Genomic DNA, 12,674 nt, shown 5'->3' on the forward strand with positions numbered 1-12,674 from the left:
GGGCCAAAACTGGAACTGAATGGAAAATGCAAAATTAAACACCTATTGTATTGTTAAGATGCAAAATGGTGCTAGGATCCCAAGTTCCCATGTATACTGCATTCAAAAAACTGCATAGGATTATTATAAAGTAGGCATGTCTGTAAAGGGGAGACTCGTGGGTACCCATAGAACCCATTTTCAGTCACATATCTGGAGGTCAGAGGTCAAGGGACCCCTTGACAAATGGACATGTCAGTTTTTCCTCACCAAAATTTAGCCCAACTTTAGAGTGTTAGCTTCCTTCCTGATAAGTTAACATGACATGGTTGGTATAATGGAGTCCTTCGGTTTTCTAGTTTCATATGATGCCACTATCTTCTAACCATAAACCCGAGCCTGGTACGGCCTCCAAAAGACAGTAAAGTCGGTTGGGTCTTTTAATAAAAAAAAAGAATTTCCATCTGGTGGGCCAAATCAAACCTGATGGTGGGCCAACTTTGGCCCACGGGCCCCACTTTGGGCAGCCCTGCCCTATGTAGTTCAGATTTTTTATTTATTTTTTATTATTTCAAAATGACAGTATCCATAGTAACAGCAGAAAACATTAAGAATATTTACATACAAAAGAAGCATAGCGAAAACAGACAAAGAGCTGTGCCAAACATAAAAGGACAACAGACATGAAACAAAACCACTGGGATGATCTCACACAAGCAACGGGTCTGGCTCGTAAAAAAAAGTCGTTATATTATGAGAATAAAGTCAGAATATTATAAAGTAGTAATTTTACGTGTTATTTTCTTTTTTTCTCGTAAAGTAATGACTTTATTCTCGTAATATTACAACTTTTTTCACGTTAAGTTGTGACTTTATTCTCGTAATATTATGACTTTATTCTGGAAATCTCCAATTTTTTTTCCCTCAATGTGGCCCTAATACTCCGTAGTACATTTGCACTTTGGCCCTCACTGCATTAGACTTATATACTATATACTTAGACTTTAAACTGTGTTACCTTCATCACAATGCTCAAATGTTTTGCGGCTCCAGACAGATTTTTTAAAATTTTTTTTTTTGCCTAAAATGGCTCTTTTGATAGTAAAGGTTGGTGACCCCTGTGATAGACAAATTGAATAAATTAATTTAATTGCTGTCTTGTCATTGCTTTCCCCATGTTGTCCATGTATCTGTTTTTATGTTTTTTATTTTTTCCCACTCATAATGTTGTTTGGTTACGATTGCCCAGAAATCATTATAGATTATAGATTTAAATCAATATCCTCCTCACAAACACTAACCATATACTTCCACGCAACACACACACACACACACACACACACACACACACACACACACACCCTTATCTTTTTTGATATATTTACTGTATTGTTATTGTTGTTATATATATGTTGTCCTAATTGTTTGTTATCACTATTATGTAGTCATATTATTTCTTTATATTAATCTTGTCTCTAGGTGGAGGCTTCAGATAAGCCCAGTGGGTTTTTTGCCTCTTCCTGCACTGTATATTATTGATTTATGTTTTGTTATGTTGTATAGTCTTAAATTGTGCAAAACAAATAAACAAATAAACAAACAAATAAATCACCTCTGAGATAAGACACAAAGTAGTAGGATGAGGGTAAATGTGCATACAGTCTTTCTTCATATTTACCTATAAAACCTGCTCATTATTACAAAAAAAAAAATCAATCTTTTTCAGGATGGATGTTTCCTTTAAATATTTTTCACCTGCAAATGATGTTGCGCGTGCACGCCGCCGCTGGCCTCGAGAGAGGAGCCGCTGCGGGTCGAGAGGATGACAGATTGACGTCATCGGGACTGACGCAGAGCGAGCAGAGAGGAGGCATCAGAGAGGCAGAGCAGCAGCAGCAGCAGCAGCATCCCGGCTAAACCAACAGCACATCACCAATCCACCACCACCAGAGAGGTGCTTTCTCACTGAGCATCCTCCACTAATCACGGTAGGGACACCAGCGACAGCACCGACCGGACCGTGTCTTTAACACCATATAGTGGTTAATATCAGGCCCTTCACAGCGTCACGTCGCAGTAATTCCCCCCTTCGTTGTGGTTTGGTGGTTGTCATTGTCAGGTTAGCGAAGCTAGCAGCTCTAGCAGTCTAGTGCATGCAACTGAACAGGTGCTCAGCTTCATCACTAGCTCTCCACACTATGCATGCATGGCTAGATTGTTATTATGTATGTGGGCACTTGTTTTTTGGTATTTCCTGTGTAGAAAACTTGGCATATGTCATGCAGACAGATTTATATTTATTATGCATTAAATAAAACATACTGTAGACGTGATTTCCATATGAGGAAGTGGTAGTTAACAGTTAGCTACACCTGCTCAGCTTCCTGCTTGCTGTATGAGACATACAGTGACATAGTCTGACATAATCATAGCTATTATCAGTTATCATGCATGTTTTATATCATTTGCTTTGCCTCCTGCTGAAGTGTTTACTTTCACAAATAACATTATATGCAGTTCAGTCAACTTCATCCACAAATAATCATACTAAGGGCATAAAATGGTCATGCATTAGTAATACATGTATTGTGCATGGTGTGTGTACTTAAATGTAAGTGGTATGCCATTTGTTTGAGCTCCTTATGTCACCTGCACACAATCAAAGACAGGTCAAATGAATGCACTTTTGGCCAGGGACACACTTTTACTAATAATACGAGTGGGCAAATCATCTATCCTGGGGTATGTAATTTAATATTGTAATATTGATATAAATATTATTATATAGTATTTGTTTTAATTACCTGAGAAAATGTTAATAGATAAAATAACCAGACAGAATTATCTATTTTTGGCTGGTTAAATACCCCACAAAGCACGGTACTTCATCACATTGATGCAAAAAAATCATAAAAACTCAATGTATATATTAGAGCTGCAACGATTAATCGATAAGTTGTTAACTATTAAATTAATCGCCAAACTATTTTGATAATAGATTAATCGGTTTGAGTCATTTTTTAAGAAAGATTCTCTGATTCCAGCTTCTTAAATGTGAATATTTTCTGGTTTCTTTACTCCTCTATGACAGTAAACTGAATGTCTTTGAGTCGAGGACAAAACAAGACATTTGAGGACGTCATCTTTGGCTTTGAGAAACACCGACCGACATTTTTCACCATTTTATTGACCGAACAACTAATCGATTAATCGAGAAAATTATCAACAGATTAATCGACAATGAAAATAATCGTTAGTTGCAGCCCTAATATATATATATATATATATATATAAAGCAGACCTGCTCATTTATATGCAGCATTGCCCACAATATTAAATGGATAACTACCATGGTATAAACAGAATGGCAAAATCTCAGATTACAGTTGATCAGATTATATTGTCTCATGGCGTCATATCTCAAAAACCTTATAAGTGCAGTACCAACCATCTTCTTCAGCAAGTTAACATACACTTTACACACAACAATTACCTTCATCATGCACTGCCATGTCGTGCTTAGGGTATTGCCACCTGACAACAGCTCATGTCATAAGGGTCCTTGACAGGAAGCATAAGCAGCAAGGTGTGAAACGTCCACTCACCTCCTTCCCACGATCCATTGCTCCTCTATTTCCCTCTTATCATACTGTATGCGCTGCTTTTTGCCCCTCCTTTGCCCCCTGTTTTACCCCTCCTCTCATGGTCCACCCTGTTTTCTCCCACTGCCACAGAGATAAAAGATAAGATGGCCACCTCCTCCTCCACTCTGGAAGAAGACGAGAGTTTGAAGGGCTGTGAGATTTTTGTGCAGAAGCACAACATCCAGCAGATCCTCAAAGAGTGCATTGTGAACCTCTGCATCGCTAAGCCTGAGCGTCCTATGAAGTTCCTGCGGGAACATTTTGAAAAGCTGGAGAAGGTTGGTGATAATAACAAAGTTTTGTATGATTTAGGTGTCTTATTTTGTAACGTGGGGGCTCTGCGTTGCCTGAAATCTTGTGTGGTGAGCTTGAAGTTGTTAATTATAATGTGCTTTAAACCTGAATATGATACCTGCCAGTCACCAAGTAGAGATTTTCTTGTCTGATTTGTGTACTGGCATTTCATGTGCACCGTACTGTTTTATTTGTTTGTTGTGCTGCATCTCTTCAACTGATATTTGTAACACCATCACATAGGAGCAAACAGACAACATCCCAGCTAGCTAATGTGTTGAAAACAAAACAGACTGCCCTCAAACTGTTATAATAGAGCTTTCATTTTTCATCCTATAATAGGAAAATCCATTAGGGAATGAGAGAGGAGCACCCATAAAAGGCCAGTGTCCTGTTTGTACCTGTCTGTCTGTGAGCAGAGAGACAAAAGAGGGGACACATTCATTTAATAAAGATAATAGCTACAGAAAGGAGAGTAGGCTTTTGCGGGAAGAGAGAAAAGATGGATCTTAACTAGAAAAAATGCTAAAACAGAGGCAGCCTCTGTAGCACATTCCCTGTGGCAAACGATGTGAGTGCTCAGTGTGTTTTCAGCCAATGTGTCGGCTCCGACTGGCACCTCTACAGTAGTGAGATGCTTTTCACAAGAGCTGCTTCACTGACTCCTGCTGTAGGTGTTTATGTTGGCTTAACCTAAGGAAGTTGTAGGTTTGTTTGCCTAAACCTAAAGAGGTTGTAGTTTTTGTTGCCTAAATCTAAAGTAGTTGTAGTTTTGTTGCCTAAACCTAAAGAGGTTGTAGTTTTGTTGCCTAAACCTAAAGAAGTTGTAGTTTTGTTTGCCTAAACCTAAAGAAGTTGTAGTTTTGTTGCCTAAACCTAAAGAAGTTGTAGTTTTGTTTGCCTAAACCTAAAGAAGTTGTAGTTTTGTTGCCTAAACCTAAAGAGGTTGTAGTTTTTGTTGCCTAAATTTAAAGTAGTTGTAGTTTTGTTGCCTAAACCTAATAAAGTTGTAGTTTTTTTTGCCTAAACCTAAAGAAGTTGTAGTTTTGTTGCCTAAATCTAATGAGGTTGTAGTTTTGTTGCATAAATCTAAAGAAGTTGTAGTTTTGCTGCCTAAACCTAAATAAGTTGTAGTTTTGTTGCATAAATCTAAAGAAGTTGTAGTTTTGTTGCCTAAACCTAAAGAAGTTGTAGTTTTGTTGCCTAAACTTCAAGAAGTTGTAGTTTTGTTGACTAAACATAAAGAAGTTGTAGTTTTGTTGCCTAAACTTCAAGAAGTTGTAGTTTTGTTGACTAAACATAAAGAAGTTGTAGTTTTGTTGCCTAAACCCAAAGATGTTGTAGTTTTGTTGCTTAAACCTAAAGAAGTTGTAGTTTTGTTGCCTAAACTTCAAGAAGTTGTAGTTTTGTTGCCTAAATCTAAAGAAGTTGTAGTTTTGTTGCTTAAACCTAAAGAAGTTGTAGTTTTGTTGCCTAAACTTCAAGAAGTTGTAGTTTTGTTGCCTAAATCTAAAGAAGTTGTAGTTTTGTTGCTTAAACCTAAAGAAGTTGTAGTTTTGTTGCCTAAACTTCAAGAAGTTGTAGTTTTATTGCCTAAACCCAAAGATGTTGTAGTTTTGTTGCTTAAACCTAAAGAAGTTGTAGTTTTGTTGCCTAAACTTCAAGAAGTTGTAGTTTTGTTGCCTAAATCTAAAGAAGTTGTAGTTTTGTTGCATAAATCTAAAGAAGTTGTAGTTTTGTTTGCGTAAACCTAAAGAAGCCTTTTGTTTGTGTTCATTCAGTTTTAAAACATATTTAGAACGTGTTGTTTTTAAGTTTCACTTTCACTTTTACAACGTAGTAGATGTAGTAGAGTAGAACAGTTAAATCTGGTGTTTTTATGAAGTATCAAAGAATATACAGGTAAAAATTGTTATTGTGCCTTATATGCAAGTTAAGTTGTCTCCAAACTAGGGTGTCCCAGACCCAGAATCTAGCCTAGCTTGGCTTTGATCAAGCAGAGACACATGATAGTAGTTTGCTCATATGATTTCTTTGTTTAAACAAAGGGCTCTTTCACTTCTGTTATAAATAAGTCATAAAGGTGCATGAGATGGAGCTGTATAGGCTTTGATGTTGGCCTGAGGAGAGTTTAGGCCTTTTAAAGAAGTCTCCAAACAAGAGAAGTGATTGTGAAGTGACCTTAGATATAGCTGGAGGAGGGTCTCCATCCTCGCTGCCGTGATGTGTGTAAGCATGTGAGAGTCATCTGATTTGATCACACTCTTTTATACGAGTAAAGCTTTGCCTGTATAGTGAATTATATTTACAACCTTGGTATTTATTTATGCAGACAGACCGATTAAACTGCACCAACAACATATTCACTTTTCAGGACAGAACGTACTACGAGTTTAAGGTCACGGTCAGACTGTCCTACACACAAAGTGTTTGCATCTGTCTGCTGTCAGAATGTGGAGCAGTGGTCCTCACAGGGCTCTGTGGCCTCGGAGTCACAGAGACAGCGTTGATAGTGGAGCTCCTGCTGCTGTTAGCAGGGACTGTAATGCTGCATAGTCTGAGAGGCAGCATGAATACTAATGGTTGCGATAGAGCTCAGCAGAAGCATACAGTAGCAATACTGCACACTACTGTGTGTATTCCCGCTCGATAACAAATGAGCGGCAAAGCTTGTTGTTTATCTTAAAACCATGCAGAATATTTTGTATTTACTTTGAGAAGGGAATATGAGAGAGAGAGAGAAAGAGCTAGCATAGATAAATAAGCGATAGTAGACACGGGCTCTGGTGTGTGGCTGGTGAAGCATTGTTATTGGTGGAAAACAGTATTGCATGTGACATGCTCCACTCTCTGCATCACATATCCGTCACACCCTGTGCAATAAGTTGATGTATTTGAGCCGCCGCGGCCCGGCTCCGTCTTACCGCCTGTGCTGCTGCAGCTACACTTTTCATCCTCACTGCTTGCATGGAGCATTTCATCAGCCCCATCATCTCCACCTCTGCCAAAAGTGACACTTGGTTCATGCCGTGAGGCCGTCATCTTGCACTTTGAATGTGTGTGTGCTCATGTACTATACATAATGACACTATGGCTCTGTTTACACCTGGCATTAACATGCGTCTTGCGTGATCTGATTATAAGTGGACAGCTCTAAGTACGTCAGCTCACATCAAGCTTCGTTTATATTTTTGAACGTATGCATACACAGACTTCTGCTGTGTTCACACTACGATTGACACAGCAACAGGCTACAAGTCACTTTTCACACTTTCTCAAGACACTTTTTTCAGCGCTCCAGTGACGCGGTGAAGTGTCAACCAATCCAATTCCATCTAAAAAAATGCTGTTAGCCAGTTACCCGTGTTATTTAACAACATAACTACGTCAACGAGCGTTTGACCAACAATGTAGCTGGCCACACTGGGCCGTTTTGTTGCTTCTGTCGCTCGTAGTGTGAACGTTGCTTTTGGAATGCATCTCCACATTCGTCTCGACTGTCTCACTTCCCCGCTCTATATGCAAATAAACACGTACATCATTTACGTTTGCAAAGACCAAATGCTTTGTTTTTTAAGTGGCGGGAGGCAGCGATGCACTTCCTGTGCCTTGTCTGCTGGAAATTAGAAGAAGAAGAAGAAATCAAAACAATACGGACTGGGTCTATTCCTTGCCGTACTCCAGGCAAAGTCACCCAAGATGTTTGAGGCACTCGTAATATATCTTTGTGGGCTTTTAGAAACTTTAAAAAAGCCAATATATGTGGCGCAGGTGACACAACACATGCACCTTACTACAAGACACGCCCCCTGAGATAACTTCCGGGATTAACATACTTATTTTAACCCCAAAACATGATCTTTTCCTAAACCTAAGTTTTGGTGCCTGAACCTAACCAAACCGAGACAGTTTTGAGGGCGTGTCATGTAGTACTGATAAACACATGATAAAGTGCCCTCTAGGGTGGCCTTAAAATTGAGAAAGCATGATGCAGTGCCATAGGCTGCCCTACATGCTAGAAAACCTTCTGCGTGCTGGTTCCCCATCGCGTGCAGCTAGTGGCCTTTTTATTTTTTTGCCCCTGCCCCTCAGACATCCTGAGTCTGCCACTGGATAGACCTATTTGTGTCGGGGATGCATTAGTGTTCACACTACAAAAGATATGTGGTCAAATGCGTCCCAGACTACCTCGGCAAGTGGTCTGAGTGATCGGACGTTTGTATTTAGCGCTGTCCACTTCTGATCCGTTTACCCAAGACGCACTTTAAAACCAAGCAAACGGTCTAGATAATAAGTTATCACTGATGCTTGTGTCCCTGTGTGTAGGTCAAACTCAGCTTATTTTAAGGTAGTAAGGATCTACTGTATTGCTCAAGGAGCAGGGCCTGAACAGTTATATTGTTGAATGGCGGTCAGTGAAATCACCTGGTATATACAAGTGGTTAGAATGAAAAAAAAAGAAAAGCAGCAGGCTTTCAGCCCTCTAAGGTCCACAGTTGCCCAACACCAGTTTCCAGTACAGCATTCCAAATCTGTGCTTGTGTTGTGAGGTCAGTCATTCGTGGAATTGGAACAGGCCATGTTTTATGTTTTTGTGGTGTCCCAGTTATTTAAGAGGCTTATTGCGCTCCTTTCCTCCCTGCGCATGGGTAACTTTGGGGACAATATTTGGTTCATGTCCATTTAATCTGGATTTCATTTTCTACCCTGTATTGTTATTAAGATTTATCAGTGTTCTAGTGCTCAAAATATTTATATCTCAGTGTCTTAAGATCTAAAATGTTAAGAGTTCTGTTGAATCACGGCGTTTCTGGCAGTCGTTCTGGCAGCTCTTGTTCTCAACACTAAGAGACAACAGAAAATACACTTTTGTCATCACGTGTTCTCCTGCACTTCACCCTCCGTGTTTGTCTGTGTTTTTCTTTCTTCTCTCTCCGCCGCTTTCATCAGCACTCGTCGCCCACTAGAGGCGGTAACCTAGGCAACAGTAGAGGCTGGATAGACTGTAGTCTATCCTGTGCTGAATGAGCCCCTTTATTCACAAAGTTTATTCCATCTCTCCTCTCATGTGTTCAGGTTTTTTTTTTTGTGTGTCTATCAATTAGATCACCGGGGGTATTCTTTCTTTCTTTCTCCCCATTCCCCAGACCTGACTAACATAACCTCATTTCAGATCTGCACAGGATCCATTTCATACGGCGTTCACAATCTTATCTGGAAAATCTCTGTTCTCGGTTTCTCCATCGGCCGCTCTCACAGTTTTGTTCTTTGATGCTATGTTTTTTTTCCGCTGTCTTCCTCCACATACATGCTTGATTTTCTTTCTTTCTTTCTTTCTTTCTTTCTTTCTTTCTTTCTTTCTTTCTTTCTTTCTCTACTCGTACACACGCAGACTTCACTAAATCATCAGTCTGACTAGTTTGTCTTTAACTTTTGTTTGGATATAATAACACGTCTTTGGTGCTCAGCTGACATTGTGATTTGGGGGAAAATAACAGGCGTCTCGCTCTCTTTCATCCTGACTATTTATGCATGGTAATGATGCCTTTGATCCCTACAACAGTAGCTTCAGATGGGTGTTCTCATCTCCCCGCCTCCATCAGCGCAGCTCAGTGCGTCATGAACCTTCATTTTTGGCACACTACGGTCTGAACCGATCTGATATTTACTGTAAGTTCAGTTTACAGTGGACTATCTGTAATTAGGCTGCAAGTTTGTTTGTTATTAATACAAACGCTTGTTGTCTCTCAGGAACAGAAGAGATATTGAAACACTGATAAACAGAGAATGAATTTGTAATACACAGGGTTTATTGTTGCAGTCCTTTTGGCCACGATGACATGCATAATAAGAAATTATGCAAATTGTTCTAATCAGTCATCATCATTACGGATCTGTCCAACAGGCAGCGCCAGCTAAAAGTGCCAGGACTGAATGCGTGAGTGTGGATATGTCACTCAGTACATGAAGTGGGCAGCTGCCACGGCAGATGTTTTATTGAATCAGGCCCATTGCATCTTCACAAGGCTCAACAGTGTGGACCGCCATCGCCGGCTCTGTCTGGCCACATTTATGCAAAGACTTGAAATTTGAAAGTTCCTTTTGCAGCGATCCTTCACTTTCCCCTCTCCTCTTTCTCTTTCTTTCCGTGAGAACATATCTGATGACTGCGTCTCCACCAACACTTTGATCACATACCAACATACCACCTGCGCTGGCAACCAAATGTTCAGCGCGTGACAGCCGTCACTCCTCAACTCCATCTGTACGTGGGCGATTACATGCCTTGGCACTGTTCTGTGATCTCAAATCAAAACTTAAGGCCGGCCCACACTAAAAGATTTTTCAAATCTTAACAGATTTTGAAAATGTGAGAGACCCCACACAACATGTTGTGATAAATGTAATAGTTATGTTCCTATAATGTGGTGAGTAACGACTTGGCCAAAACAGCACACCACACACTAACAGATGGCATTCATGAACATGAATGATGATGAAGACATGTTAAATAAACACTTGTGTTGTTGCTACAAATCAACAAGTTGGTCCTCCATTTCTGAACTCCATACTACTACTTTATGCTTCGTGTTTTGCATTAGCTCATGCAATAGCCACGGCCGCCATGACGGCAGTTGTTGTCCTTCCGCTTCAGTCAGCTTGGTTCACAATTGGCTATCGTACCATGTGATCGGCTGTCCTCGGGGTTCCCCACACACAACAGGAGATCCGATTGTAAATATTGAACATGTTTAATATTTACGTTTTGAAATCGGTGTGGCCAGGATGGATTTGGGGATGATCGGGGGATTTATAAAACTTATGCCGAATTCACGCCAGGCAGCGGCGAAGTGCCGCAATAATTAAATTTTTCTGTGGCCGGGAGGTGCATTCAAGGGTTTCAGGTGGGAAGAAATACGTCAATATGTAACAAGAGTCACAGGATCTGTTTACAGATTGGCTGCTGGTCCTCTCTGGCCGCACTTCGGCACTAAAAGTTAAACTTTCCCCAAATTTTGTTTGGCCGCACTTCGCTGCAGAATCAAACGTCCGCAGCTTGCTGAGCTGGGGAGTGGCCGCCGCAGCTTTTCACAGACGTTGCATGGCAGCTCGCAGCAGGCCGTACTTTGCCGCTGCTCTGGTGTGAATTCAGCGTTAACACACCACAAGAATATCTGGACAGATAATCTTTAGAACCATCAAAACATCGCGGCTTTGCTGACGAAGGCCTTTGCCGTAGAGCAGATGCTGAACAGTTTGTGCTTCCTCTGTGTATGCGTATATCTGTTTGTGGTTGTGTTTGTGTTATCAATGCTCTCTGTGTTCCTCACGCTCACAGGGTTGTCATAAGTTTGGGTCTCATGCTTCGCTCCTGGCTTTTTACAGTTTCTACCTGATCCCTTTAGTCCCTCATCTTTTCATTCCCCTTCTCCTTCCTCAGCAGCCATGCCCATTCAAGTTGTGTTTCATCCACTAGTATCCCGTCTTTTATGGTTTCCATTAGTATCCAAAACCTCTGTAACCCTAAGACAGACTTCTTTCTTTGTGTCTCTACATCTCTACTGTATGTAGGCCAGAGTTGCATTGATTATACATCGGTGTCTCGCTTCCCTCAACATCATAAAGCGTGACGAGCAAAACGAATGTAAACCGTGCTGCATCAGCTCTGCTTGTGAAAGATCCCATCACATCGCATTATGGGAGAGTTCCTCGCTCTCCGTCTGTCAGTCTCTCAGTCAGTCAGCCGCTGTCTCGCCATCCCCTGTAAGATGAGAAGCCTCTCTGCGCTGCCAGCCATTCAGCTGTCACCAGGACCTATCATAACAAATCCGCCAGTCCCTTCAAAGGCCTCTGATTGACAATTTGTCAGCAGGGTTTGGTTGTTTGTTGAGACCGCTGAGAGCATTTAGAAGAGAATTAGCTTTGGATTATCTCCCCCTATGTTCTTATTTTCCTCTTGTTCTGCTCTATGACTATTTAGTTCACTCTTCATATGTGTGTGCCAGAGATACATATTACAATATTAGCATATTAGCAGCACAGGTATAGAAAATGTCACATACACAAGTTTTGTAGCACAGTGTAATTAGTGTCTCCAGCCTCTGTGTTCACTCATCACCACGTTGCTGGGGTATTCTGTCAAATCAGCCCGGGGTGCACGCAGTGACCCGGGCCTAAACCTCCTCCCCGGCCCACCCTGGGGCCCCTACAGGTAAATCGGCCCCTGTTTCCCCGGTGGTCCTTCTTTGTCCTCTCTCATCTGCCCGTTGCATCCCTCCCCAGCTAATCTGAGAGAAAAGGTGTCAGGTGTACAGCTCTAAGATGTTAAGCAACAGAGAAAAAAGAGATGAGTACAGGAACTGCAACATCAAGCTAAGGATGTTTGTTTGTAGGGATGATTGTAGGGTTGTGTATTGGCAAGAATCTGGCGATACAATACGTGTCAATTTTAGGAAAACTGTCATAGTGTAAAGAACACACACACAATAGGCAAAATAACGCATTTATACTGCATGCAAAAAACGGCATGGTTTTTGCCTCAAACTGCATGTGATTATCATAAAGTGGGCATGTCTGTAAAGGGGAGACTCGTGGGTACCCATAGAACCCATTTTCATTCACATATCATGAGGTCATAGGTCAAGGGACCCCTTTTGTAAATGTCTATGCCAGATTTCCCTTGCCAAAATTTAGCCTAGCTTTGGGGCGTTAATAAGCGTTCTTCCCGGTAAGCTAGTATGACATGGTTGGTACCAC

General features: G+C 41.0%; 1 protein-coding gene and 1 long non-coding RNA gene across 2 annotated transcripts in view; one reads left to right on the plus strand and one right to left on the minus strand.

The window, feature by feature from the left end:
- Nucleotides 1–1,807: 1,807 nt before the first annotated feature.
- The window catches only part of prkar1b (protein kinase, cAMP-dependent, regulatory, type I, beta), an 83,972-nt gene continuing 73,105 nt past the window's right edge, over nucleotides 1,808–12,674 (plus strand). The window contains exons 1-2 of the mRNA XM_074656686.1: nucleotides 1,808–1,967; nucleotides 3,714–3,901. Coding sequence (XP_074512787.1) covers nucleotides 3,728–3,901 — 174 coding nt within the window. The 5' untranslated portion in view covers nucleotides 1,808–1,967; nucleotides 3,714–3,727. The remainder of the gene's footprint in view (nucleotides 1,968–3,713; nucleotides 3,902–12,674) is intronic.
- LOC141781156 (uncharacterized) overlaps nucleotides 4,692–12,674 on the minus strand; it is a 77,626-nt gene continuing 69,643 nt past the window's right edge. The window contains exon 2 of the long non-coding RNA XR_012596787.1: nucleotides 4,692–4,946. This is a non-coding gene — a long non-coding RNA (uncharacterized LOC141781156). The remainder of the gene's footprint in view (nucleotides 4,947–12,674) is intronic.

This window comes from Sebastes fasciatus, chromosome 13 (assembly GCF_043250625.1).
Source record: "Sebastes fasciatus isolate fSebFas1 chromosome 13, fSebFas1.pri, whole genome shotgun sequence".
Classification (NCBI taxonomy): Eukaryota; Metazoa; Chordata; class Actinopteri; order Perciformes; family Sebastidae; genus Sebastes; species Sebastes fasciatus.